Source organism: Carcharodon carcharias, chromosome 3, assembly GCF_017639515.1.
Source record: "Carcharodon carcharias isolate sCarCar2 chromosome 3, sCarCar2.pri, whole genome shotgun sequence".
Taxonomy (NCBI): Eukaryota; Metazoa; Chordata; class Chondrichthyes; order Lamniformes; family Lamnidae; genus Carcharodon; species Carcharodon carcharias.
In genome coordinates, this window is record NC_054469.1 from 68,044,052 (window position 1) to 68,071,113 (window position 27,062).

General features: G+C 43.0%; 1 protein-coding gene across 3 annotated transcripts in view; it reads right to left on the bottom strand.

Annotated features, from left to right (window-relative positions):
• Positions 1 to 25,761, bottom strand: part of rundc3b (RUN domain containing 3b) — a 107,540-nt gene extending 81,779 nt beyond the window's left edge. For 2 of the 3 annotated variants that reach the window (XM_041183180.1, XM_041183182.1), the window contains exon 1: positions 25,582 to 25,761. In XM_041183180.1, the coding sequence (XP_041039114.1) occupies positions 25,582 to 25,676 (95 nt within the window). In that variant the 5' untranslated portion in view covers positions 25,677 to 25,761. The remainder of the gene's footprint in view (positions 1 to 25,581) is intronic. The other variant, XM_041183183.1, reaches the window with a different exon arrangement.
• Between the last annotated feature and the right edge of the window lie 1,301 nt (positions 25,762 to 27,062).

A 27,062-nucleotide genomic window follows, 5' to 3' on the forward strand; every position in this document is an offset into this window, starting at 1 on the left:
TGGTGACTTTGGCCGGTGTCATCTGGAGGGCTGAGACTTGGAGGGTCCCGACCTGTTTACATGGTCCTGCTGTATGGCAGTGGCACCCTCCTCAGCCTGTGGAGCTGGAGCTGCTGAGGTCACAGGAAGACGGGAGTCGGATGGGACTGACACTCTCAGGGTCACCTGGATGGATGGGCCGGAGTGAGCACCTGCGGATCTTCCTCTCTTTGGGTGCCCAGGGGCCCCAGGCTGACTCCATGACAAGAAGGGGTAGCTGGAGTGAGATCAAGCTGCCCAGCACCCCTCTTGTGTACACACCATTGGAGGACAACTAGGGCATTAGTGATGGAGCTGAGCCTCTGCAGCAGTGCAGGAGCAATGTCCTGGACCAAGGTCTCCACGGAGGCTGCTGTTGTACCAATGTTGGCCTCGGTGTGTTGGCATTTCAGCGCTAGCACCTCAGACCGAACGTGGACGGAGTCCTCCAGTATGCCTTGCAATCTGAGGTGTGCAGCGGATATCCCTTTCTGCTGTTCCCGAGCTTGCTTTGCAGTTCCAGCAACTGTGGCTTGACCGAGTCTAGAGGCTCATCATCTGACTTGGACTCAGCAACGTTCTGACCTTTGGCAGTCCTCCGAGTGCCAGGGACCTGAGAAGTCCCTGCCTCTGCCTTCTGTGGATCAGAAAGTGTGATGTGCTCACCAGATTGTGATCCTGGGGCTACTCTAAAGTTAGGTCCCACCGAGGTGTGTGCCTCTGCAATGGTGGAGGGTGTGGGTGAGCGCTGTGACACGTTTTCAGGGAGGGTGCCTCCAGATTCCTCTCCAGAGGTTTCTTCCATACTTGATTGGTGGCCCTGGGTCATGGACTCTTGTCAGCTGTTTAGGTGTGCCTGCGAAAGCAAGGAGAGATAATTAGTGCATGGTAGTGGCGGTGCAAGAGGACACATCACTCATGGCATGGTTGTCTGATGGAAGTTGCACTGCTGGACCCTCACTTGGTAGAGCAGCGCCAACCTCACCATCAGCACAGGACTGGTCCAGATCATCACCAGGCAGCTGGATGGCTCTGTATTCAAAGTCTGTGAGGACCTTCATTTTAGGCATTCCTCCACCAGTCTGTGACCTCTCTCTCTCGTTGCGTGCCAGCTTGTATTGCATGGATAGAGATGGAGAAAGCGTAAGCAGGATGCCTGCCGGGCCAGATGATAAATCTGCCTGGCCACTGTGGATAGTGAGTGGTCCCACTGGTGGGACAATGACAGTGAGTGAGAGAGAGTGAAATGATGATGTCACTTGAACTGGCAGTGAGTGAGGGCCCTGTGGATGAGTGCTGGGCTTACGAGTGTGTGTGTTGAGAGTGATGAAAAGAGTGACTTGTCCCGGCAGAATGGAGGAGATCATTCATCCTCTTGTGGCACTGGGTGGCTGTCCTCTTTTGCAGGACTTTGGCGCTGACCACCGCCTCCCATGCCTGATTGTCGCTGCCCACCCTGCGGCCAGAGTGGGGGTACAGGTCATCCTGGCGGGCCTCCACGGAGTCCAGCAGTATCTTGAGGAACCCGTTATTCAACCAGGGTGGCTGCAGTCTTCTTGCCTTTGAGGGCCATGTCTCCCAGGCAGTGCTGGCCTTTAAATGTGGCGCCCAGCATGGTACAACGGCAGGGCGATGGTGGGCAGACAAATGAGGAGCCTGCCCACCATGGAAATGGTGCGCTTCCCAGAAGTGCATAAACAATGAGGAGGCAGGTTTGGGAAAATTCCGCCCTATACCTAAAGCTAACAAATTAAATTCCTACCTCTTACCTAGATTATTTCACTTGCCACTAAAATATCCATATGTGTTTTGATGTGGACTAGTATTAAAAATGTCTTTGTATTCAAATCTGACTGCATGGGAAGATTGCATGTATCTTAGACTATATCCACCAACTACATGTCGAATCAACAAATGCAATTTTTCAAAATAAAGTTTTCACTTCTTGAAAAAAATAAAGCTGTTGCTCCCAATTAAAAAGTCACTCAACCTAAAGCCAAATCTAAATCCAACCCTTATATTAATGAGGGAAAAACAGAGTGAGAGAGTATTGGTGAGTTGAGAGAATAATAAATCTCTTCGAAAAAATCTAATATAGTATAGATTTAAACATTTAACTGCAAGTGCTGTTTAAATTCAAGTCTCATCCAAGGGCTTAAACAGGATGAACAAAGCTATCCATTGGCAGCAGCTGAAATAGTTAATTAAGGAAACTAGCTTATACTGGTTTGTTCTGTACCTTACTCAGTCCCTTTGTTTCAGAACATACAAATTCAGAAATTCTCAGTGTGACCAGCACTGAGTGCAACTTTAATGGAGTGAGAGAGTTTGGTGAGCTGTAGGAGTTCAATGAGGAGGGGAGGGAAGTACCCCTGCTTTGTTTTCACTCTGCAGTAATTGGTTCCTGGTCTACTACAGGGAAGAAGCTAGCTGTTTGGTAAATATCTGGTAAGCAGATGTGTCTATTCTATTCCTAAGATTTAAAATAGTACAGGAATTTGTGGTATGATTATAAAATGCATAAAAGAAAATAAATAATTGAATAAAATAATTAAGTAGTTAATTAAAGCACATAAAGATGGCAGGACAGATGTTATATCATGGCTGTAGCATGTAGGAGCTCCTGGATGCAAACACGTCTGCAGCAAGTGTCTGCGCCTTAAGGAGCTGAAGCTCTGAGTCATCATGCTAGAGGCTGAGCTGCAGACACTGCGGCAGATCAGGGAAGGGGAGGGTTACCCAAACACTTTGTACGAGAAGGCAGACACACCCCTTAGGATAGGATCTTCTGCTTTGGAAGGTGGCCAGGGAAAGAAGGCTGTGACTGCAAGTGAAGCAGGGGTGTCAGCCTCTGCAATTTACCAACAGGTCTGTGGTTCTCTCAGCTTGTTTGGATGGGAGTGGGGACTGCAGGGTGGATGATCTTACTGACCATGGCATTGTGATACAGGGAGCCATTCAAATGGGGGGAGCAAAAAGGAATGTTGTGGTAGTAGGGGACAGCATAGTGAGAGGGATTGACACTGTTCTTTGCAGCAAGAGAGAGAGAGAGTCCAGGTGGCCATGTTGCCTGCCTGGTGCGAGGGTTCAAGACATTTGCTCATGGCTGGAGAGGAACTTGCAGTAGGAGGGGGAGGTACCAATGACATTGACAGGACAAGGAAGGAGGTTCTGCATAGGCGGTGTGGGGAGCTAGGCACCAAATTAAGAAGCACAACCTCAAAGGTAACAATCTCTGGGTTATTACCTGAGCCGCGTGCAAATTGGCATTGGGCAAATAAGATTAAGAGACATAAATGCATGGTGTGCACTGGCACCAATAGTGGGGAAAGTGGAGACTGTACCATTGGTATGGTCTACACCTGGGACTGATGTTCTAGCAAGCTGCATAACTAGGGAAGTGGAGAGGGCTTTAAACTAAATAGCAGGGACAAGGAATCATATTTGGAAAGATGTGTTAAACCGAGGGGTAGAGACAAGGCAAGAGAGAAAGGTACTATTGTGGAAAATGATAAACAGAACATGACAGGAAGGAACAGAGAGTACAAATCTAAGAGGAAATCAGCAGTTAAGGTCAGACGTTACAAAAAGAATAAAAGGGCAACATTAAAGGCTCTGTATCTAAATACACGTAGCATTTGAAACAAAACAGATGAACAGATAGCACAAATAAATATGATCTGAAAGCCATTACAGTGACATGGCTGCAGGATGGCATAGATTGAGACCTGAATATCGAAGGGTATGTGACGTTTAGGAAGGACAGGAAGCTAGGAAAAGGTGGAGGGATGGCTCTGATAATAAATGATGGTATTAGCGCATTAGACAGGGATGACTTAAGTCCAGGAAACCAGAATGTAAAAGCAATTTGGGTTGATATGAGAAATGATAAAAGCAAAAAGTCACTTGTGGGAGTGGTGTACAGACCTCCTAATTGTAACTACACAATAGGACAGAGTATGAAGGAAGAGATAATAGGAGTTTGTCAAAAAGGTACAGCGATAATCATGGGGGATTTCAATCTACAGATTGACTGGAAAAATCAGATGGACAAAGGTAATCCAGATGAGGATGTCATAGAAAATTTTTGGAACAGTACATTCTGGAGCTAACCAGACTGCAGGCTGTACTAGATCTGGTACTGTGCAAAGAGATGGGATTAATTAATAACCTCATAGTGAAGGTACCCCTAGGTAGCAGCGATTATAAGGTGATTGAATTTTACATTCAGTCTGAGGGAGAGAGGAGTGGGTCCAAGACTAGTATTTTAAGCTTAAAAAGGGCAATTACTAGGGCATGAAAGCAGAGCGAGAGTGAACTGACAAATGAGGTTAAGGGATAGGTCCATAAAAGTCTGCCACTGCATCGCTAAAGGGCTATTTCAGAATACAGAAGATAGATGCATTGCAATGAGAAGGAAAGCTTCCAAGAGGAGAACCCACCATACATGGTTAACTAAAAAAGTTAAAGACAGTATCAAACTTAAAGAAAAGCATATAATTGCGCAAAGACGGGTGGCAGGTCAGAAGGTTGGACTGAATATAAAGAACAGCAAAGAATGACAAAAAGATTAATAAGGATGGAAAATTAGAGTACAAGAGATAGGTAGCTGGAAATATAAAGATGAATAGTAAGAGTTTCTTAAATATTTAAATAAGAGAAGAGTTAACAAAGTAAGTCCTACAGAAAATGAGTCTGGGGAATTATTGGTAAGCAAGGAGATGGCAAATGAATTAACCAGGCATTTTGCATTAGTCTTCACTATAGAGGATACGAGTAGCATCTCTGAAATGGCTGTAAATCAGGAAATCGAAGGGAGGAACTCGGGGAAAATTACAATCACCTGAGAAGTGGCACTGAGCACATTTTTGGAGCTGCAGGCTGACAAATCCCCAGGTCCTGATGGATTTTATCCTAGGGTCTTAAAAGTAGCTAGGGAAATAGTTAATGTGTTGGTTTTAATTTTCCAAAATTGCCTAGAGTTGGGGAAGGTTCCATTGGATTGGAAAGGAATAAATGTAACTCCTTTATTCAAAAAGATAGGAAAACAGAAAGCAGGAAACTACAGGCCAGTTAGCTTAACATCCATCATAGGGAAAATGTTAGAAGCTATTAAAGATGTTATAGTGGGGCACTTAGAAATGTTTAAGACAATCAGACAGATTCAACATGGCTTTTGTGAAAGGGAAATCATCCAATTTATTGGAGTTCTTTGAAGGAGTCACATGTGCTGTGGCTAACAGGGCACCAATGGATGTCCTGTACTTTCAGAAGGCATTTGATAAAGTGCACACCAAAGGTTATTATGGAAAACGAAAACTCATGGTGTAGGGGTAACATATTGGCATGGATAAAAGATTGGCTAACTTACAGGAACAGCTAATAGAGTAGGCATAAATGGATCTTTTTTCTGATTGGTGGGATGTAATGAGTGATGTGCCACAGGGATCAGTGCTGGGGCCTTAACTTCTTACAATTTATAAAAATGACTTGGATGAAAGGACAAATGATATGGTTGCTAAATTTGCCGATTATAGATAGAAAAGTAAGCTGTGAAGAGGATATAAGGAGGCTATACTTGAGTGAGCAAAGACCCAGCAAATGGAGTATAATGTGGGCAAATGTGAAATTGTCCATTTTGGCAGGAAGAATAAAAAAAAGAATCATTATCTAGTTGGTGAGAGATTGCAGAACTCAGATGCAGAGGAATCTGGTTGTCCTAGTGCGTGAATCACAAAAGACTGGTATGCAGGTACAGCAGGTAATTAGGAAAGCTAATAGAATGTTATCATTTATTGCAAGAGGAATTGAATACAAAAATAGGGAGGTTATGCTTCAGTTGTACTGGGCACTGTGAGACCACATCTGGAGTACTGTGTGCAGTATTGTTCTCTTTATTTTAAGGAAAGATGTAAATGTGTTAGAAGCAGTTCAGAGAAGGTTTACCAGACTAACGCCAGGAATGGACGGGTGGTCTTAAGAGGAAAGATTGGACAGGTTAGGCTTCTGTTCACTGCAATTTAGAAGGGTAAGAGATGATTTGATCGAAACCTTTAAGATCCTGAGGGGTCTTGACAGGGTGGATGTAAGGATGATGACCCATAACTTCTGTGCTCCCCAGTGTTAGATTTAGGGGAGGTACCCCAAAAATGAACTGGGGAATCCCTCTGGGAGGTTTCCAAGTAAGGGTTTGCACAGCAATTGCCCAGAAGTCACACTTCCCCTGGACAAGTGTGCTGCACTAGGAATCGTTCGAAAATGTGATTTAAATCGCAAACTTCAGATGGTTCCACTGGGGTTATATCAATGGTTACCCATAAAAAGTTAAAAGGATTAAAACCTCTTCTAACTTCTGGGTAACTATTGTAAGGACCCAGACTGACCCCACAGGACTGCACCCCACCCCCCCCAACTCCCACCCCCCCACCCCCCCCACCCACCCCCATCACGCCCGCCCCCCCACTCCCACTCGCACTCCTTTCTCCCCTTCCCCCTACAGGACACCCCCCGGTCTCTGGCACCCAACATCTCCCCACCCCCTGACCTTGGACACCCCAACCAACCCCCTGAGCTTCAACCCCCATGACCTCAGACCCAATCAATTCCGCCCCCCCCCACTCAGCCCTGACCTCAGACCGCACCAAACCTCTGCCAACCTTGAACCCCACCAACCCCTCCCCCAACCAAACCCTGGATCTTCTAACCCCCCGACTAGACCTCTGAACTGCTTCCCCTCCCCACCAACCCCCGGAACACACTTCCAATACCTGGACCTTGGACACACCCGAACCACTTGGACAACCTCCCCCCACCCCCCCAAAACACTTGGACACATTCTCTTTCCACCCCCCCTCCCCACCCCCCCCCCCACACACACACACACACACAGCTGGTGTACTGTGTGCAGTTCTGGTCACCACACTATAGGAAGCTTGTGATTACACCGGACAGGGTGCAGAGGAGATTCGCCAGGAAGTTGCCTGGGCTGGAGCGTTTCAGCTATGAAGAGAGACTGGATAGGCTAGGGTTGTTTTCCTTAGAGCAGAGAAGGCTAAGGGGGTACCCAATAGAGATATACAAAATTATGAGGGGCATAGATAGGAAGAAATTTTACCCCTTAGCAGAGGTGTCAATAACCAGGGTTCATAGGTCTAAGGTAAGAGGCATGAGGTTTAGAGCGGATTTGAGGAAATTCTTTTTCACCCAGGTGGTTGGAATCTGGAACCCACTGCTTGAGGTGGTGGTAGAGGCAGGAACCCTCGCAACACTCAAGAAGCATTTAGATGAGCACTTGAAATGCCATAGCATACAGGGCTACGGGCTAAGTGCTGGAAAATGGGATTAGAATAGATAGGTGCTTGATGGCCAGCACAGACACGATGGGCCAAAGGGTCTGTTTATGTGCTGTATAACTCCATGACTTTATGGCTCTAACAATTGGATACCCATCCCCCCCAAACACTCGGACCCCCCCTCCCCCACCACTAAATGCTCGGAAACCCCCAACCCCCAAATCTTAACCACTTACCTTAGACACTTACCTTCCCTTGGCCTGTCAATTTGCTTTACAGCAGCAAGTGCTGTAAAAAAGGGGGACGTGGCCTCTTGAATATACTGGAGCTCGACTTTGCTGGGGCTGTGAGGAGTCTTTCGATGCAGACCCCAAGCAGCTCCAGCGAACGGAAGTGTCAACATAATTTTCAAGACCAGGTAAGTAGGTATTTATTCCTTCTAATTTCTGTGGGCCAGCACTTTCCGACGCTAGTCGGAGGTTAGGGCCTGATGTTTCCTCTTGGGGGGAGGGGGATCTAGAACTAGGGCCGGGATTTTCTGGCCCCGCCATGGTAGATTTGGCGGCCCAGCCAAATGTCTGTTGATTTTTAGCAGGACCAGACGATCCTGGCAGTGGCCAGGGCCGGAGAAACCTGCCCTAGGTGTCACAGTTTAAAAAATAAGGGGTTGCTCATTTAAGACAGAGGAGGAGAAATTTGTCTGAAAATCGTGAGTCTTTGGAACTCTCTTCCTCAAAAGGCAATGGAAGCAGGGTTTTTGAATATTCTTAAGGCAGAGCTAGATAGATTCTTGATTAACAGGAGGGGTGAAATGTTATCAGGGGTAGGCAGGAGGTTACAATCACATCAGCCATGTTCTTATTGAATGGCGGAGCAGGCTTGAAGGGTCGAGTGATTCTCCTGTTACTAGTTCGTAAGTTCCCTGAATCTCCCATACCTAGCAGAGGCCATGATTGAAAATCAAAACTATCATTTCATAACCTTCTTTCCCATTCATTATCCTTGCTGCCTTTGTTACTTACTGGGAGTTCATAATCACCGAGCCACACAGCACATACCAAGCCACACGTCTGGTATAAGAGGAAGACTCATTCCTAAATGAGGGAGTATGGCAGAAAGAAGTGAATTTGGACAAGTGCAACTGTGTATCTTGGTATCCTTGAACAAGGCATTAGAATTCTTCTTTCTTACAGCTGATGTAGATGGAGAACAATAATTTTAAATTCAGGTGGTTAAGCCAGATTATTCTGTCAAGAGTAGAAAAGTGCGTATCATTGTGATGCCTCCTTTATAAGTGTGAATCAGGCATTGAGTTGTTATATGTTCTGGCGACCATAGTCATATGCTGAAGAGTTTTTAATTTTTTGTTTTGCAATAAAAATTCACACCTTCCATAGTTTGTGCAGGTGCAGTTTAGATTTGCTCATGAACTTTGGTGAAGATTCTTCTGTGTTGAATTTTTCACAAGGTGTTTGTTCATAGCATTTTGTGAAATTCATTTGGCTTTCCATCTTTCATCAGGGTTGAAGTCACCAGGCTTCAACCACTTTGAACTAGAGGCTTTGTTCCCTTGTCTTAACGGTGGTGGTGTAGGTACTTCTGCTTCAGTTGGGAGAAGATAGTGTCAAAATCTGTAGAGGTTCTTCACGGATATGGTCAGGCCATAATTCAGGAGGTAGTGGCTACTCATTAGGTTGTATCCACGGACATGGTCTAGCTGGCCTGTTTGTCATTGGAGACATGGGTTTCTTGCTGCACAAAGATGATGACGTTAAGCACCTTCGAAACCTTGACAAAATACTCTTATTTCACCCAAGAAATATTCCCCAATATTGAGGTGGAGCATACTTGTTCCAGAACTTGCCAGGCGAGTTGCTTGGCCCTGAAGAAGGCCATTATGGTGGTTTGAGTTGTTGTTCTGAAGATTGGAGATTGTCAATTAAAGGGGATCAGAATGAAAGATGGCAGCCTTCACACAGGCCACTCAGTTAAGTGAGAAATCACGTTTCAAATGCCATCAACCACTCAGAATTGATCAAGGCCTCCCAGTTCAGAGCAACAACTGAAGTCACTATAAATGGCCTATCAAAATGACAAAGGAATACTATGAGATAATTATGCTTGTGCACTTTCTTCCAACAGATTTAAGCACCTCATTTTCAAAATGAGCTATTCATTATTTGTGCTAATGCATCCCCCCACCTTTGAAAAAATAACAAAACTGTTTGTTGCATTATTCTCTTGCCCATGCAAGAGTGCCTCTGACTCAATTAGTAGTTCAAGCTTGAAATAAAAGCTTCTCTCCTATTGTGTGTTTTCCCTTAAGTAACCGCCACTTGTGAAAGTTCCCCTTGAAGTACAAGTCATGCATATTTAAAATCATTAACACAACTATTTTTTACACTTGAAAGTGTAGCACAATCAATTTCAGTGGTGGATCACCTCCATTCAGAACACAACTATATACAGGCCGTATTATTTCCAAAAAATTAATCACAAGATTATCAATATAGTCATTAAAAGTTTATCATATTCATTAAATTTTTTTTGTGGGAATCATACATATCAGCATGTATCATCCACAGGCATCTGTGCTGACAGCCAATTTTCAGAGGAAATAATCCCAAATGCATTAAAAATGCTTCCACAGAATGGTATCAATGGATTGAGGTAACATTAGTTGTTATGATTCATTAATCACAAACATACAATCAATATGAGGAGTTTACAATGGTTGAATAAGTTAATTCCATTTTAATTACGTGGGATTTTTGTCAATGTTCTGGGGATTGCCTTCTGTGATTTAGTTTGTTTATCCTGTGAAAAGAGTAAATCTTGTTTATAATCACTCCTGGATTGTAATAGGTACTCTAATTCAAGATCACATCAAGCCATGTGGCTGGATCATTAGCATTGCCACTTTTCCACAAACCCCAGCCCCAGTACAGATCCAAGAGACCCAAAATAGATGGAGAATAGATATGGTAACCTACAGGGCAGCCATGTTGTTTTTGTCTCCAAGAGGGTGTTCAGCTAAATTCATGTAGATCTGTAATTTGTATTGACTGGCCTAATCTATCCACTGATACTAGATAAACTATAATTTGCACTTAAAATACTCCCAAGAAAGCAAATACATTAATTCTGCACTAAAGTACATTACCCTTAATTGTAGACACAGATGAAAGGATACATTTTCAACAGACTTTTAGGATGGAAGGGGGTATTGGAAGATGATTTACTGCATTCAAGATAACTTTTTTAGCCAACACTTAACAAGCCCAACAATGGGGGGCACAATTCTAGATTTAGTCTTAGGAAATGAAGCTGAGCAAGTGGATGAAGTAGCAGTAGGGGATCATTTTAGAGATAGTGACCATAATATAGTTAGATTTAGCATCATTATAGAAAAGTACAAAGATAAAACAAGAGTAAAAGCTTAAAATTGGGGGAGGACACTCACTCAACCTATCTATATCCATCTGCAACCTCATGTCCTCTTCACAACATACTTTCCTGCCTATCTTTGTGTCATCTGCAAATTTAGCTACCATGTCTTCACTCCCCACATCTAAGTCATCAATGTAAATCGTAAAATGTCGAAGCCCCAGTGCAGACCCTGTGGAACTCCACTCGTCACATCTTGCCAATCCGAAAAAGACCCATTTATGCGTACTCTCTGCTTTCTGCCAGCCAGCCAATCTTCTATCCATTTTAATAAGAAACCCCCTACACCATGCACTTTTATTTTTTGTAATAATCTTTAATGTGGCACCTTATCAAATGCCTTCTGGAAATCCAAGTACAGTACGTCTACAGGCTCCCCTTTATCCACAGTGCATGTTACTCCTTCAAAAAACTCCAATAAAGTGGTAAAAATTGATTTTTCTTTCACAAAACCATGACTCTTCCCTATTGCCTTGAGCTCTTCTAAGTGCCCAGCTATAACTTTCTTAATGATCGAATCTAATAACTTCCCTATGACAGATGTCAAGCTAACTGGCCTATAGTTTCCTGTTTTCTGCCTCCCTCCCTTCTTGAATACAGGAGTTATAATTGCTACTTTCCAATCTGATGGAACCTTGCTAGAATCTAGCAAATTTTGGAATATTAACACCAGCGCATTGACTACCTCATTAGCCACCTCTTTTAAGACCCAAGGATGTAGTCTGTCAGGAGCCGGAGACATGCCAGCCTGCATGCATGCAGCTCCATCAATTTTCTCAGTACCGTTTCCCTAGTGATTTCAATTTCACCAAGTTCCCCTCTCCCATTCACCTCCTGGAATGTTTCTTGTATCCTCTATGGTGAGTACAGAAGCAAAATATTTGTTCATTTCTTCTGCCATTTCCTTATTATCTGCTATTAACTTCCAACTGTCACTCTCTAGAGGACCAACACTCACTTTACGTACTCTTTTCCTTTTTAAACACTTTTAGAAACTCTTGCTATCCGATGTTACATTTTTAGCTAGCTTCCTCTCATTCCTTCTTTCTCCTGATGAACTTTTTAGTCTTTCTCTGCCGTTCTTTATATTCTGTCCAATCATCTGTCTTGCCACTCATTTTTGCAGAGTTGTATGCTTTTTCCTTAAGTTTGACGCTCTCCTTAAAATCTTTAGTTAACCATGGATAGAATTTTTTTTATAGTAGGGATGTACTTATTCTGAATACTCTGATATATCCCTTTAAATGTCTGCCACTGCTTCTCTTTTGATCTATCCGCTAGCCTAGTTTCCCAGTTCACTTTAGCTAGCTCAGATTTCATCCCCACTTGGTTGCCCTTATTTAAGATTAAGGTACTAGTCTTAGACCCACTTCTCCCTTTCAAACTGGATGTAAAATTCAATCATATTGTGGTCGCTGCTACTGAGGGGTGCCTTTACTCTGAGGTCATTAATTAATCCTGTCATGTTACACAATACCAAGTCTAATATAACCTGCTCTCTGGTTGGTTCCAGAACATGCTGCTCTAAGAATCTTTCTCAAAAGCATTCTAAGAACTCCTCATCCGAGCTCATACTGATTTTTCCAGTTTGTGTAGATTAAAATCATCCATGATTATTGCCATCCCTTTTATCACAAGCACACAATATTTTCTCTTGAATACTTTGTCCCATACTGTGGCTACTGTTAGGGAGTGTGTAGACCATTCCCACTAATTACTTATTTCCACTACTATTCCTCATCTCCACCCAAACTGATTCTACATCCTGATCTCCTGAACCAAGGTCATCTCTAACTATTGCACCATGCCCTCTTTGATTAACAGTGCTACCCCTCCACCTTTACCTACCTTCCTATTCTTTTTGAAAGTCATGTACCCTTCAATATTAAGAACCCTGTCTTTGTTGTCCTGCAGCCACGTCTCCATAATTGCTATCAGATCATATTTATTTACTTCAATGTGGGTCATCAATTAATTTACTTTATGAATACTATATGCATTCAGATAAAGGGCCTTCAGTTTCATCTTTTTGTTACCCTTGTAACATCGAGTTTTGTCTGAAGTATTCTTAGGTTTTTTTCTCTCAGTCCCTTCCTGCCATTCTCTGACCCTCATTTCTCATATTACTATTTTGCTCTCCTGCCTTGACTCTACACCTTGAATTGCTACCTCTAGCCAAGCTTGATCGCTCGTCCCTCTTGTTTATTTTAAAGCCCTCTCTACTTTGCTTGTTTTGTGATTTGCGAAGACACTCGTCTCAGCATGTTTCAGGTGTAGACCGTCCCAATTGTACAGCCCCCACTTTCCCCAGTGCTGCTGCCAATGCCCCACAAACCGGAACCCACTTCTCCCACACCAGTCTTTGAGCCACGCATTCGTCTCTCTAATCTTATTTGCCCTATGCCAATTTGCATGTGGCTCAGCTAATAATCCAGAGACTTTTACCTTTGAGGTTCTGCTTTTTAATTTGGTACCTAGCTCCTCATACTGACTTTGCAGAACCTCTTTCCTAGTTCTACCCATGTCATTGTTACCTACATGGACCACAACAGCCAGATCCTCCCTCTCCCACTGCAAGTTCCTCTCCAGTCCTGAGCAGATGTCCTGAATCCTGGCACCCAGCAGGCAACATAGCCACCTGGGCTCACGCTCTTCGCTGCAGAGAACAGTGTCAATCCACCTCACTATACTATCCCCTACTACCACTACGTTCCTTTTTGCTCTCCCCACTTGAATGGCTTCCTGTACCACAGTGCCATGGCCAGTCAGCTTATCCACCTTGCAGACCTTGCTTTCATCCACACAGGTTGTGAGCAACTCAAACCTGGTTGACAATTGAAAAGCCTGAGGCTCCTCCCCTACAACTCAGCCCCATTTCCTGCCTCACTGACTGTCACATCCTCCTGTTCCTCACTGCTGACCACTTCAGGTGACCCTTTTCTGGAACAAACTTTCCAAGTATTTCTTCCCCTCCCTTAAGCAGTGTCTGCATTTCGGCTTCCAGATCAATAATCCTGATCCAGAATCCTTCAAGCTGCTTACACTTCCTCTAGACCTGTTTGTCATGGATTGCCTTGATGTCCAAAAGCTCCCACATCCCACGGCTGCAACATAAGTTAGAATGGTGAGACAGGTGTTATGTTATTTAGTTAATTTACCTTAATTACTTTCTTCCTATGTATGCTACAATTTACTGTGTTTATTGAATGCTAGTACCACTGACAACTAAAGGTTATGTGCTTCTTAACTACAAGGTATGTGTTTTAGATGTTTGTTTAAATTACTTTATTTTTATTGTTTTTTTTAAAACTTTATTGGTTGATTTTAATTTTAAAGATTTCAAATTTTGGTTTATTATTTTAAAGTTTTATTTATAGATCTACCTTAAAAGTGTTAGGTATAAAGCAGACTTTTGAAATGCAGATGGACAAGTGAGGATGAGGATTCCACAGATAAGGTGTTAAGAAAATTTGCATTTTTAGATAAGTGAAGGGGTTGTTTGATTTTCAAAGGGATGGTAGGATATTTACAACTAACAAGATAAAGAGGGCAAGATTATTATATTTCTTTTTCCCAAAAGGAAAGAAGCCATATTGACAACATGAAAGATTTTTATATTATAGGAAAAGTAAATTTCCGAAGACGTGTAGTGCAATGAGATTTTACACATTAAAGAGAGAGAACCATATATAAGGAAGGATGACATCAGGAAGTTCTGAGGAACAAAGGGACCTTGGCGTGTGTGTCCATAGATCTCCGAAGGCGAGGGGCTTGTTAAGTGGGGTGGCGAAAAAGGCATATGGGACATTTGCCTTTATCAATCGAGGCATAGATTACAAAAGCAGGGAGACCATGTTGGAGTTGTATAGAACCTTGGTGAGGCCATAGCTAGATTACTATGTGCGGTTCTGGTCGCCACATTATAGGAAGGATGTGATTGCACTGGAGGGGGTGCAGAGGAGATTCACCAGGATGTTGCCTGAGATGAAACATTTAAGTTATGAAGAAAGGTTGGATAGACTTGGATTGTTTTCATTGGAGCAGAGAAGCCTGAGGGGCAACCTAATTGAGGTATATAAGATTATGAGGGGCATGGACAGGGTGGATAGGGAGCAGCTGTTCCCCTTAGTTGAAGGGTCAGTCATGAAGGGACACAAGTTCAAGGTGAGGGGCAGGAGGTTTAGGGGGGGTGAGAGGAAAAACCTTCTTTACCCAGAGGGTGTTGACGGTCTGGAATGCACTGCCTGGGCGGGTGGTGGAGGCGGGTTGCCTCACATCCTTTAAAAAGTAGCTGGATGAGCACTTGGCATGTCATAACATTCAAGGCTATGGGCCAAGTGCTGGTAAATGGGATTAGGTAAGTAGGTCAGATGTTTCTCACGTGTCAGTGCAGACTCAATGGGCCAAACGGCCTCTTCTGCACTCTGAGATTCTGTGATGGAAGGTTATGTGGGGGTTGGCCATGTAACATCTTGAAAGGTACACCGTGGGAAGAGACTTGGGTGGGAGGGGGGTTGGAGGGGGGGCTTCTAGTCACTTTTGCAGAAGTCTGCTATGTCCAGTAGCTAAAGTTGTGTTAAAAGCCTTTGGAATTCCACTGTTGAGTGACTGCTGTGGTAATCTTGCTGGATTGCTAAATTAAATTCAAAATCTATTTTGGACTGTTGCATTAAAGGGGGTGCATAGTTGGGAGTCAGGTTAATTAGGAATTTTGGGATTTATTATAATATCAAGTAACTAATCTTATGTCTGTGTTTGAGTTATTTTATATTGTTAATAAATGTCTTGGTTTCATTTTTAAAATCACTCAAGGTATTGGTGGGCTTACTACTTCTGACTTCAGTGCACAAATCTTCTCGTAATAAATACAAATTGCAAAACCATTGTGATAGTGTGGCCAAGTTTCCCTTGTGGATTTGGTCCACCTGGCACATATCACCTGCCACGTCATAACAACAGGCATTGATTACCATGCCAAAAGACAAAAGCCTGAACACTGTAATAACAGGTCTTATCCCTGCACTACCAACAGCTGCTCTCTAGACGAAGATTTCAATTTCAAATCACCTATCTGGTTGGAAGTAATCCTCATCAGGCAGGTCTTTACAGAGAGAATAATAGCATGAAGGGGTTCAGAAAGGTTGTAACAAGCAGGAGCACATTATTTTTGCTTTTCAGCGGCTGCTACTAGCTCCGCCACATCTCAGTCTGGAAAGCCTAGACCTGACGCCTGCTCCACTCAGGGCGGTTCAACTGGCACTGGGGTCCAAAAACAGGCACTAAGCCCTTTGTTAGTACATCCAATGGGCCCAATGCCTATTCTTGGCGACCATCCCAAATACCTGAAAAACTATCCAGCCCAATTTTGTGTCAGATATTCTTGAGCTCAATTTGGGCCAAGCCATTGAGTCCCCAAAATTCTGCCTCATTTTACGCCCATAAAATTGGACACATGGTCCAATTTCTATTCTTTGGCTTATGAGTGCAATGGATGTGGTGACATAACAGAAGCCATTGTCTGCACTGGGTGGGGTACATACATTTTTAACTGTACTTAAAATCGAAGAATCACAATAAGTACCTCACTGCTTCATTGTGATCTCAAGTCACTGTAACTTTTAATTTCTAAACTTATTTGAAAGTATTATGCTCAGAAAGGCATTGAACAGGATAAAATTCTGATGGAGTTATTTCCAGAAGGTAAGAAAGGCCATCAAATGCACAATTTCTCTTTGAAATATACTATGCGCAGAGTTAAAATGAGTTAATTGAATAAAATCATGTTAAATAATACAGTTGGAGCTTAAAACTAGTGTCACACTGAAATTAAAAAAATCAATCCAAGGATAAATCATTAAATTCTACATTTTCAAGTAAGTTGTGCCAAAACCAACTTTTCATGGTGAAAGCATTTTTTTTTAAAAAAAGAGAAATCACTACAGATTTTTTTAAAGCAATGATTCTTTAAATGTAGAAAATGATGAGCCATTTGAATACTTATTTATTTAAGTGCACAAAAATTGCCTTCTAAAAGTGGTAATTCACAATATATTGCCAACATTACTTCAAAAAGCAATAAATGTCACATGGCTGGAGTTGGCACAAGAGATATGATAAAGCCACATTAAAACTGCACCGTAACATTGCATGTAAAAGCATTCTATTACAAAACTGAAATACTTGGAATTCCATTAGATTCAAACCAGAAACCATCACTGAATTTACATGTAATTTTCGCAAAGTGAATGGACTCTCAAGGCCTGTGTAATTATACAAATTATGTCTTATTATTTATTTAGGAAAACACCTCTACCAATCGGGGTCCACTTGCCAACAAATCAGCACTCTCTGTATATACAGTAAAATTGTTTTCTCCTTATATTGGTATTCTTGTGAAGTGTCCTGATGAGTGCAAGATGGAAAGCTTCAACATGTCTCTTTTTTCCAGCAATACTCAAGTTCTGTACTACCAAACAACTATTTGAACTTGTAATTCAGAGGCATGGACAGAAAATCTGGAGAACATGGGGATAAATAAAGAATGGGTTGGGGTTAGAGTGGCAAAAATTTTAACAATCTTAAACCTGACCTCAAACTGCCCACTTCAGAGTTTAATGGAGACAGGGCAGGGGAAAGTAACCAATCTGCTCCCAACAGGCATGTTGGCTATTTACGTATTATAATGGGGCTGTGAGCCTCATGTCTTACAAGTTCAGCCCTGCCTGGGCTGGCTTCCTGAGGAAGAAAACAGCAGCTTTGTGGAAAAGGCAAGTGCCTTAACAACATTGCTTGTGCACCAGAAGGAGCAGTGATGCTCCCTGCCTCCTCAAATTTACCTATTTTCCTAGTATGGCCTTCTCCCCCCAATCCCATCCAAAGATCCTCCCGCCTCCTCCCTGGGTCAGTGATTAGACCCCATGGAATCAAAGACATCCTACATCGCCCCAACATTGCCATAGGGTTAGGGATCAGTCAGTCCTCACGTTCCCATGAAAACAGCATAGGCTTACCTGTACCTGTCACGCCAGTCTCCTAGAGTATCCCCCATTCAACTGTGAGCCAAGCCTGTCAATCAGTCTAGTTTCTTAGCAGGGATGCAGTTAGAAAAGCACAGTGTGGAATTAAAACTCCATAGCATGCAGGGAAGCCCAGACTGCTGAGCTTCTTAACTGAAACTCTGCAATCCCAGCTTGACAAATCCACCACTGTCAATATAAGGGACAATGAATTCAATCCCAACACCGTAGTTTGAGAATTTGAACTCATTTTTAAAAAAAATTAAGCTGTCAGATTGTTGTAACAACCTTTTAGGAAACGTCACTGGCCTAAATGTGATCCCAGTCCCACATCAATGTGGTGGACTCTTAAGTGCATATTAAGCTATTCAGCTGCATTTAATGCCCATCGCCTTCTCAAGGTAAGCAAGGATGAGCACTAAAATGCTAACTTTGCTCATTTACATTATAAGTAGAAATTTAAAAAATGTAAACTTGTATTTATTCCCTTGAATTTAAAAGGTTGACTGGTGGTCTAATTGAGGTCTAACAAACGATCGAGAGGGTAGATGGAAACTATTTCCTCTGGTAGTAAAATCAAAACAAAGAAGCATACTCTGAAAATTAGAGCTAGCCATTTAGATGTAACATTAGGAAATACATTTTCACACCAAGGAGTCAGGGGGCAGGATTCAATGCAGCCTATTTTGGCAGGACCCACGGTAGCCAGGCCCACTTAATCACAGGAGAAGTCCCACATCGGCCTCCCGTTGGTGGGAAAACCTCCTCCAATTAAGTCGGACAGCAGAAAGGACTGATGTGGAATTCCCAGCCACTGCCGGTGGGATGTCAATTAGGATCATTTTAATTAAGATTTTCATTTTGATTCAATTAAGATGCACTGCAGGAATTCACCAAAGCTCTTTAGACAGCACCTTCCAAACCCATGGCCATTACCATCTAGAAGGACAAGAGTAGCAGATAGATGGAACACCATCACTGGAAGTTCCCCTCTAAATCACGCACCATCCTGACTTGGAAATATATCGCCGTTCCTTCACTGTTGCTGGGTCAAAATCCTGGAACTCCCTCCCTAACAGCACTGTGGGTGTAGCTACACCACATGGACTGCAGCAATTCAGGAAGGCAGCTCACCACCACCTTCTCAAAGGCAATAAGGGATGGGCAATAAATGCTGGCCCGGCCAGCGATGCCCACATCCCATGAATAAAAAAAACATTAATGAGCCAACTGACACCCATTATCCCGGAGTCCATTGCAATTCAGAGGTGGCTCAGGGGTTAAGTGGAGACGGCATGTCTTCCCCATGCCCTCAAAAGGCTGCCCACACAAACCCTGTTGGGTTTGCCAGAAGCCTCCTGGGGGCGGGGGAGGGGCTCACTATCGGGCACCCTGTGACCAAATGAGTGTTCCGGCATCAGGCAGAGATGATCCTGCTCTCCCCAACAATCCATCCTGCCTTCATTCACCTTTGGTCTGGGATCCCAGGATGATCCTGGATGCATTGTCACCAGCTGCCACTGCTCCCATTGGTGCCAGCAGTATGAGGAGCTGGTGGCATAGTGGTATTCCAGAGACCGGGGTAATGTTCTGGGGACCCAGGTTCGAATCCCATTCAAATTCAATAAAAGAAACTCTGGAATTAAAACTGTGATGAAGACTATAAAACCATTGTCGATTGTTGTAAAAACCCATCTGGTTCACTAATGTCCTTTAGGGAAGGAAATCTGCTGTCCTTACCTGTTGTGGCCTACATGTTGACTCTTAAATGCCCAATTAGGGATGGTCAATAAATGCTGGCCTAGCCAGCAATGCCCAGATCCCATAAGTGAATAAAAAAACTGAATAGATCCCATAAACGAGTCTTTTAAAAAGCCTGGGGATTGGCTGACAGCTCTCCATTCCACCACCTCAATCATGGGTAAGGCTCAATAGTGGTTATTTAAGTGCATGAAAGGCATTTGATTCTATCATTTTGTCCGGCATTTGATTCCCCCATGGAATTGATGGGGTTTCCCAGCAATTTCTTCGACCAATTGCTGAGGCCCACTGGCCTGACAGAACCCTAGCCATGGAAACTGTAACTCTTTTCCCTAAGAAACCAGGGATACTAAGTCAATTGAAATTTGCAGCATTGAGATTGGTAGAATTGTAATAGGTAATGCGTTGGAAGCATTTCAGAGAAGGTTTACTAGAGTAATACCAGGAATGGGCGGGTTGTCTTATGATGAAAGATTGGACAAGGGAGGCTTGTATCTGCTGGAGTTTAGAAGCGTAAGAGACAACTTGATTGAAACCTTTAAGATCCTGAGGGGCCTTAACAGGGTGGATATGAAGAGGATGTTTCCTCTTGTGGGAGAATGTATAACTAGGGCTCACTGTTTAAAAATAAGGGGTCGTTAATTTAAGACAGATGAGGAGAATTTTTTTTTCTCCGATGCTTTTGAAGCTTTGAAACTCTCTTCCTCATAAAGCAGTGGAAGCAGAGTCTTTGAATATTTTTAAGGCAGAGCTAGATAGATTCTTGGCAAGAAAGGGGCTAAAAGGTTTTCAGGGGTAGGCGGAATGTGGTTACAATCAGATCAGCCATGATCTTACTGAATGATAGAGCAAGCTCAAGTGGCACAGTGGCCTACTCCTGCTCTTAACTTGTATGTTCATATGTACGTAAGGGTCAGAGCAATACGAATCAAAAGGTTAGTAAATGGAGTCAAGATACAGAACCCCACAATTTAATTGAATGACGGAACAGGCCGAAGGGGCTGAATGGCCTGTTCCTATGGTCTCTTGTTTTTGCTTTATCTTCAATGTGAAAAACAGAAAAAATTCTCAAATTCCAAAAGCAATGAAATGATAGAGAGAAAACATGAGAGCAAAATAATATTTTGATGCCACATTACACCTTGAGGTATGAATAATGCACACTCAAATGCATGCACAAAGCAATTTCCACTGCAAGTACAATTTTTCCTCTAGTTACCAGGGTACACAACCAAGCCATTTAATGATCATTGAACAGAGCATACATGCTTAATATGTAGATGAGGTGTGGCCAATATGGTGGATACAGCCTGGTTTTAAATTACATTTACATTTTGGCAAGGGAGATTGCCTCAGGTACACAAATGACTCATGACTGAAAATTTCAGCTTCGATTTGCACAATGTTGACAGTTTATGTTCAAATCCTTCCTCAGCCGCACTCCTCCCCATCTATGTAAAGGCACACAATCCCCCAAGAACTCGGTGTTCCTTCAATTCTAGCCTCTTGTACATGTCCTTCATAATGCCATTGCTGGCTATGCCTTTAATAATCTAGGCCTCAAGCTCTGGCACTACCTTCCTAAACCTCTGTCTCTCCACCTTTCCTCTGTAAAAATTCTGACAAAAGTGTTTGGTCACCTGTCCAAATGTCATCATCATTGGTTGAGTGTTAATTTTGCATCTTATTATGCTTCAGTGAAGTGCCTTGGAATATTTGAACACATTAAAGACACTATATAAGTGCAAGTTGCTGTTGTAGCTCTGGAGGCTAAGTACTTGTGAAGATACGGAAAGAGATCCCAGGGTGCCATTGACGAGAGGCAGATTGATTGCTTCTGCTGAAGATCCTGCAGGAGGTTATAGAAAGCTCCCAATACCAAACAGATTTTTCTGCAGTTTTCCCCATTTTGCGAGTTTGTTGCAGCAGCCTCAGGAGGTTCCATAAAGGTCTGGATAGCATAAAAATTGGAACTAAGTGACACTCAAGGCACATGACTGAGGAACCCACTCTAACCACATCCACCCAAGACTGTTACATCATGACACATCTGATCAGCTGGGTAAAATGGCAATCAATCTTTGATGCAGATTTTTGACAGAGCCATCACTTCAGATACTTTGTATTGGATGATCAGTGTCCTCTATGATTTAATGCCAAATCACTGGGCTTCAGTGAAGTGGGACATGCAATAGGAAAATATATTTACAGTGATTCTGATCTATTTTTACATTATGTTTAAACAAGTCACACAGAGAAGACTGGGTAATATTTGCACCATATGATGAAATTTAAGCATATTTTACTTCCCATTTCTGATCGCTGTTAATTGCTGTTATGCAAACAACAACAGGTTTTAAAGAAGTGAAAGTAGGTTTGGAGCAGTCCAATGGTTTGTTTATTTTAATTGGTTTTCAATGTTTCAAAATAAATGATGGAATTTCATTTAGTGTCTTCAAATGTGATGGTTTTAAGCTTGGACTAAATTTAAGGCAGCTGGAACTTTTTGTCCCCATTTTATCCTGCTAACCTGAAAGCGCTGACTCATGGTGTGGTTCCTTAGCCACTGCCAACCTTCTGCCACTTTATCCCAAAGCCTTCTCTATCACTGAGCAATAACAGAGTATGTTACTTGGACAGTCAAAAGTGAGGGAAGCCTTCTTCTCACCCATTACCTGCACATGTGCAATTTCCAGCACCAGTCACTGAATTGTAATACAGAATATGATACACTTGTTGCAAGTTGTAGGACCTTAGCAGCCATCCCAGATGAGATCAGCCATCTCAGCTCAGGCAAAACATCAAATCTGAGGCCTTCCTGATCTGTACAGGTTAATGAATCACCTCGCCATGTAGCCGTTGTAGGAGCTCAGTTTTAATAGCCCTAACCACTTTTTCTGCTGCTTTATAATTTGGAGTGATCCCAATAAAAGGTAAACAATGTATAGAGCACATTTAATGAAATAAAACATCTCAAGGCACCTCACAGGAGCATTGTGCAGCAAAATTTGACAAAGCCATGCAAGGTGATATTTTTAAGGTAATGAATATTACGTATCACTGTACGATATTAGATGAGGACATTCCTTTATAGTCAATAATTTGTGTTTATATTGCTCCTTTAACACAGGAAAACATTGGAAGGAGTAATTTGATAAGGAAGTATTCAATGAATGGCATGACACCAGGAAGTTCTGAGGAACAAAGGGACCTTGGTATGTGTGTCCATAGATCTCTGAAGGCAGAGGGGCATGTTAGTGGGATGGTGAAAAACGCATATGGGACACTTGCCTTTATCAATCGAGGCATAAATTACAAAAGTAGGGAGATCATGTTTGAGTTGTATAGAATCTTGGTGAGGCTACAGCTGGAGTACTGCGCGCAGTTCTGGTCGCCACATTATAGGAAGGATGTGATTGCAGTGGAGGGGGTACAGTGGAGATCCAGCAGGATGTTGGAACTTGGCACGTCATAACATTCAAAGCTATGGGCCAAGTGCTGGTAAATGGGATTAGGTAGGTAGGTAGGTCAGGTGTTTCTCACATGTCAATGTTGCCTGGGATGAAACATTTAAGTTATGAAGAGAGGTTGGATAGACTTGGGTTGTTTTCATTAGAGCAGAGAAGACTGAGGGGCGACCTGATCAAGGTGTACAAGATTATGAGGGGCATGGACAGGGTGGATAGGGAGCAGCTGTTCCCCTTAGTTGAAGGGTCAGTCAAGGTGAGGGACAGGAGGTTTAGGGGGGATGTGAGGAAAAACTTTTTTACCCAGAGGGTGGTGACAGTCTGGAATGCACTGCCTGGGAGGGTGATGGAGGCGGGTTGCCTCACATCTTTTAAAAAGTACCTGGATGAACACTTGGCATGTCATAACATTCAAGGCTATGGGCCAAGTGCTGGTAAATGGGATTAGGTAGGTAGGTAGGTCAGGTGTTTCTCACGTTTCGATGCAGACTCAGTGAGCCAAAGGGCCTCTTCTGCATTGTGATTCCAATACAATTCAGCGTGAGATCAAATTTCGACTCAGTGTCAAATTTTGTTTGATAAAGCTCCTGCTTTAAGTACCTTGGGCATCTTAATATATTAACGGTGCTATATAATCAGGCTGTTATAATCAGACAATTGATACCAAGCCAGAAGCAGATGATGTCAGGGTGGGTGACTAAATTCTTGTTTAAAGGCAGGTTTCAGCAAAAGGTCTTAAAGGCAGGAGAGGTGGAGAGGGAAGTTCAGAGCTCAGTGTCTGGATAATGTTAGACACATCCACCAATGGTGATCTGAAGCGAATGTATAAGAGGCCAAAACTGGAGGAACGCAGAGTTCCCAGAAGGTTTTAGGACCAGATGAAGTTAGAGAAATAGGAAGGAGTAAGGTTATTACTGGATTTGAGCACAAGGATGAGATTTTTAAATGGAGGCACTGGTTGACCAAGAGCTAACATGAGTCACCAAGCATACAGGTGGGCAGGACTTGGTGTAGTTTAGGATACAGTCAACGGAGTTTTGGGTGAACAGAAATTTAGACAGAATGAATGGCTAAAGGCTGAAAATCTTTCTTCCGGATGAAATATTTTGTTGGGTTAAATATTTCATTCGGAAGTACAATTCTCAACAACAAAAAGCATTTCAATCTCTCCTTTCACTGGAAAAGAAATTGCCCAGTCTAATAAGCAATTCCTATACCACTAATTATTCGCCGTTAAGCATTATCGATTAGTCACTGAGTGTGGACAGAAGGAAGTGAATACTCGTGCAGCAGCCTCTTTGAATATTTGTGCATTTTGTATGAAACTGGACAAAGATATTTCACAGTTCCCCATGAAATGAATGAACTCTAAGAGGAGAATTCCTAAAAAGGTTTACGGTAACAACAAATGTACGTCGGACCATGGAATGACAGCTGCAGTTTACATGCACGATTACCCCCGCCCAACCCAACCCAAAGTGCTGTCCGATCTTGGCCAGTAGTCAGCGGAGGGATAAAGAGCGGAGGCCGGGTGTTCCACTCAACGGAGGATGACGATTCACCCCAGTCGGTCACTTACACCTCCTAGTGGTCAATTTTACACCCATATCAGCAAAGTGCCTGGAAGCAGCTCACTTGCATATTTCCTTGGCTGGAAAATGATGCACAAGGGAGAGAATGCATCTCTGAGTGTCTATCTAGCATTATTTCATTTAGTTAATCACAATGATTCTAACCAGATTAAACAGTAATTGAATACGTTTTTCAAACAAAATTTTGTCAATTCGTTCGTTACAAGCGACCCAAACCAGCAAGCAAGCTGAAGTTCTGAAGTCCCAATATCTGCTGATCACTCCAAGTAGGAATAAGCCATTTGGCCATTCCATTCCATAAAATAATGGCTAATCTGGCGGTGGTATCAACTCCACTTTCCTGTTTGCCCACCACCCCCTCAAATAACCCTCGCCTTCAAAAATCTAACTCAGCCTTGAATATATTCAATGGCCCACTCTCTGGGGAAAGAGAACTCCCATTTTGTCCCAATTCCAGCATACTCCCTCCTACCCCGTCCACTTAGATACAGTAATCCTGAAAGTGGGGGAGTGAAGGAGCTGGGCTGCGGGATGCCCCCCCACCATCTCAAATTAATAATACAAGTTGGCAAATATGCATGTATTAAACTCTCAAGTATGAAACAAGAGCGAGAGTGGGAAGTCATTTCTATCCCGTGTCTGCTAAAGGTTCATTCCCTTCCTCGTTCAGCCGGGACTGAATACAATGCACTCCTACAGATCAGAATGTAACTGAACCCAAGCCGCATACAGCCCAATACTTTTACTCGGTATTCTTTATATTTGACCCAAAGAACCCTTGAAAATCAAACGATGCAATTTATAATGACGCACATGAACGGCCACAAAACCAATGCTAACGGGCGGGAATTGAAATGGAGAAATGTATATTTTAGCATTTAGTTACTGGGAATTATTCAAGCCGGAGCTGCTGGAAGCCCAGCGTAATTAAGGAGACACAAAGAGCTCACGTCTGTGTCACCAACACGTACACGAAGCCTCGATTTACCTGCAGACGGTGATGAGGTTTTTCCGCTCCACTGCAGCGTTTCTCGCCAGGCTCTTCTTTCGTGAGAAATTTAGTCCCAGGCTGAGAGAAGCCATTCTCTCTTTTTAAATATGTATTAGAAAAAGTGAACTATTGGAGGAGTTGTAGTACTGGAGAGGCGGAGGCGCCTTTGGGAATGATGGTTGGATTGGGGGGTGGGTGGGGGGGGGGGGGGGGTTGGGAAGGAATCTGTGGTACACGATACTCCAGGTGCCGTTTGGGATCGGGATGGGGATCAGGATCACTGCTCATTCGTGCAACTCTGGGCAGGGTTCAGCCACAATTCAGCCGAGATTCGAACAAAATAAAACATGAGGACCATTGACTATGAAAAAAAACGCCAGTCAGCAAGGAAGGAAATGATTTGAGCTTGCCAACAAAATTGCCAGCTGAGCTGTAAAGAGGCACTTGTGCATCAAGATGAAAACATTATAGAATAGCTTTGTGCTGGAATATTTCCACTAGGTCTGCAAATGTTAGCTTTGCACATTATAGCGATCTTGGTGATTCACAGCTAACAATCTTGTTGCCCGTCTTTTTTTTAAGGTGTTAATCCTGCTTTCCTTCGACACTTGCGAGGCTCGTATTGTCTTTAATTACAGAGCAAGCGTAAGCAGTGAAACCCGGTGCAGTTCATGTCCATTGCTTCATTCTCCCGACTCGCACAACCCCTTTCTCCCGCTGACAACATGGAAATAAGCTGATCTCCATCTAGTTTCCTTCTGTCACACCACGGGACCGGAAGTTTACAGCTTGAATTGCCTTTAAAGGGACACCGGCACCATGACCTCATCCATGGAAAGCTGGGGGTCCACATGCATATACTCCCAGCTACTGTGTCTCTACATTTGAACAAATTCGTAACTCCTGACGAAAGCCAAAAAAAAATTAAAAATAAACCGTCTTTGTTATACTGGATTTGTTTGGCCCACAAATACATTGTTGTGTTGCAATGGCAACAATACTGCGAGTGCTGGAAATCATGATCAGAAAATCATGGGAATGCTCAGCAGGTTATACGGTCTCAGGTGAGAATTGGCTTGACCTGAGCATTTCCAGCATTTTCGGTTTAGAAACCACTGTGTTTTACTCCTGATGTGAAATAATTCCCCTATGTCAAACTGGTTACGTTGCCCTTAACACCAATACCTCGTAAACCCAACATACTTCGACTGAATCCATCTTTTGTTCCACTTTGTTTATTTCATATGAAACTGTAAATTGAGCACTGGATGCCCTTCCTTTTCTTTTATTTTGATTTAAATGCTTTTTTCTAAAGGTCCTAACTGTACAATGCAAGGAATCAGCGTGAAAACATTGTTCCTCATAATTACCTCAGAAATTAGATCATTGATCTACCACAAAGGAGCTAGAAGAAAGCGGGAATCTCAGGATCGGAGGGTTGGAGGAGGTTGCAGGGAACTCCGATGTAAAAAAATCAG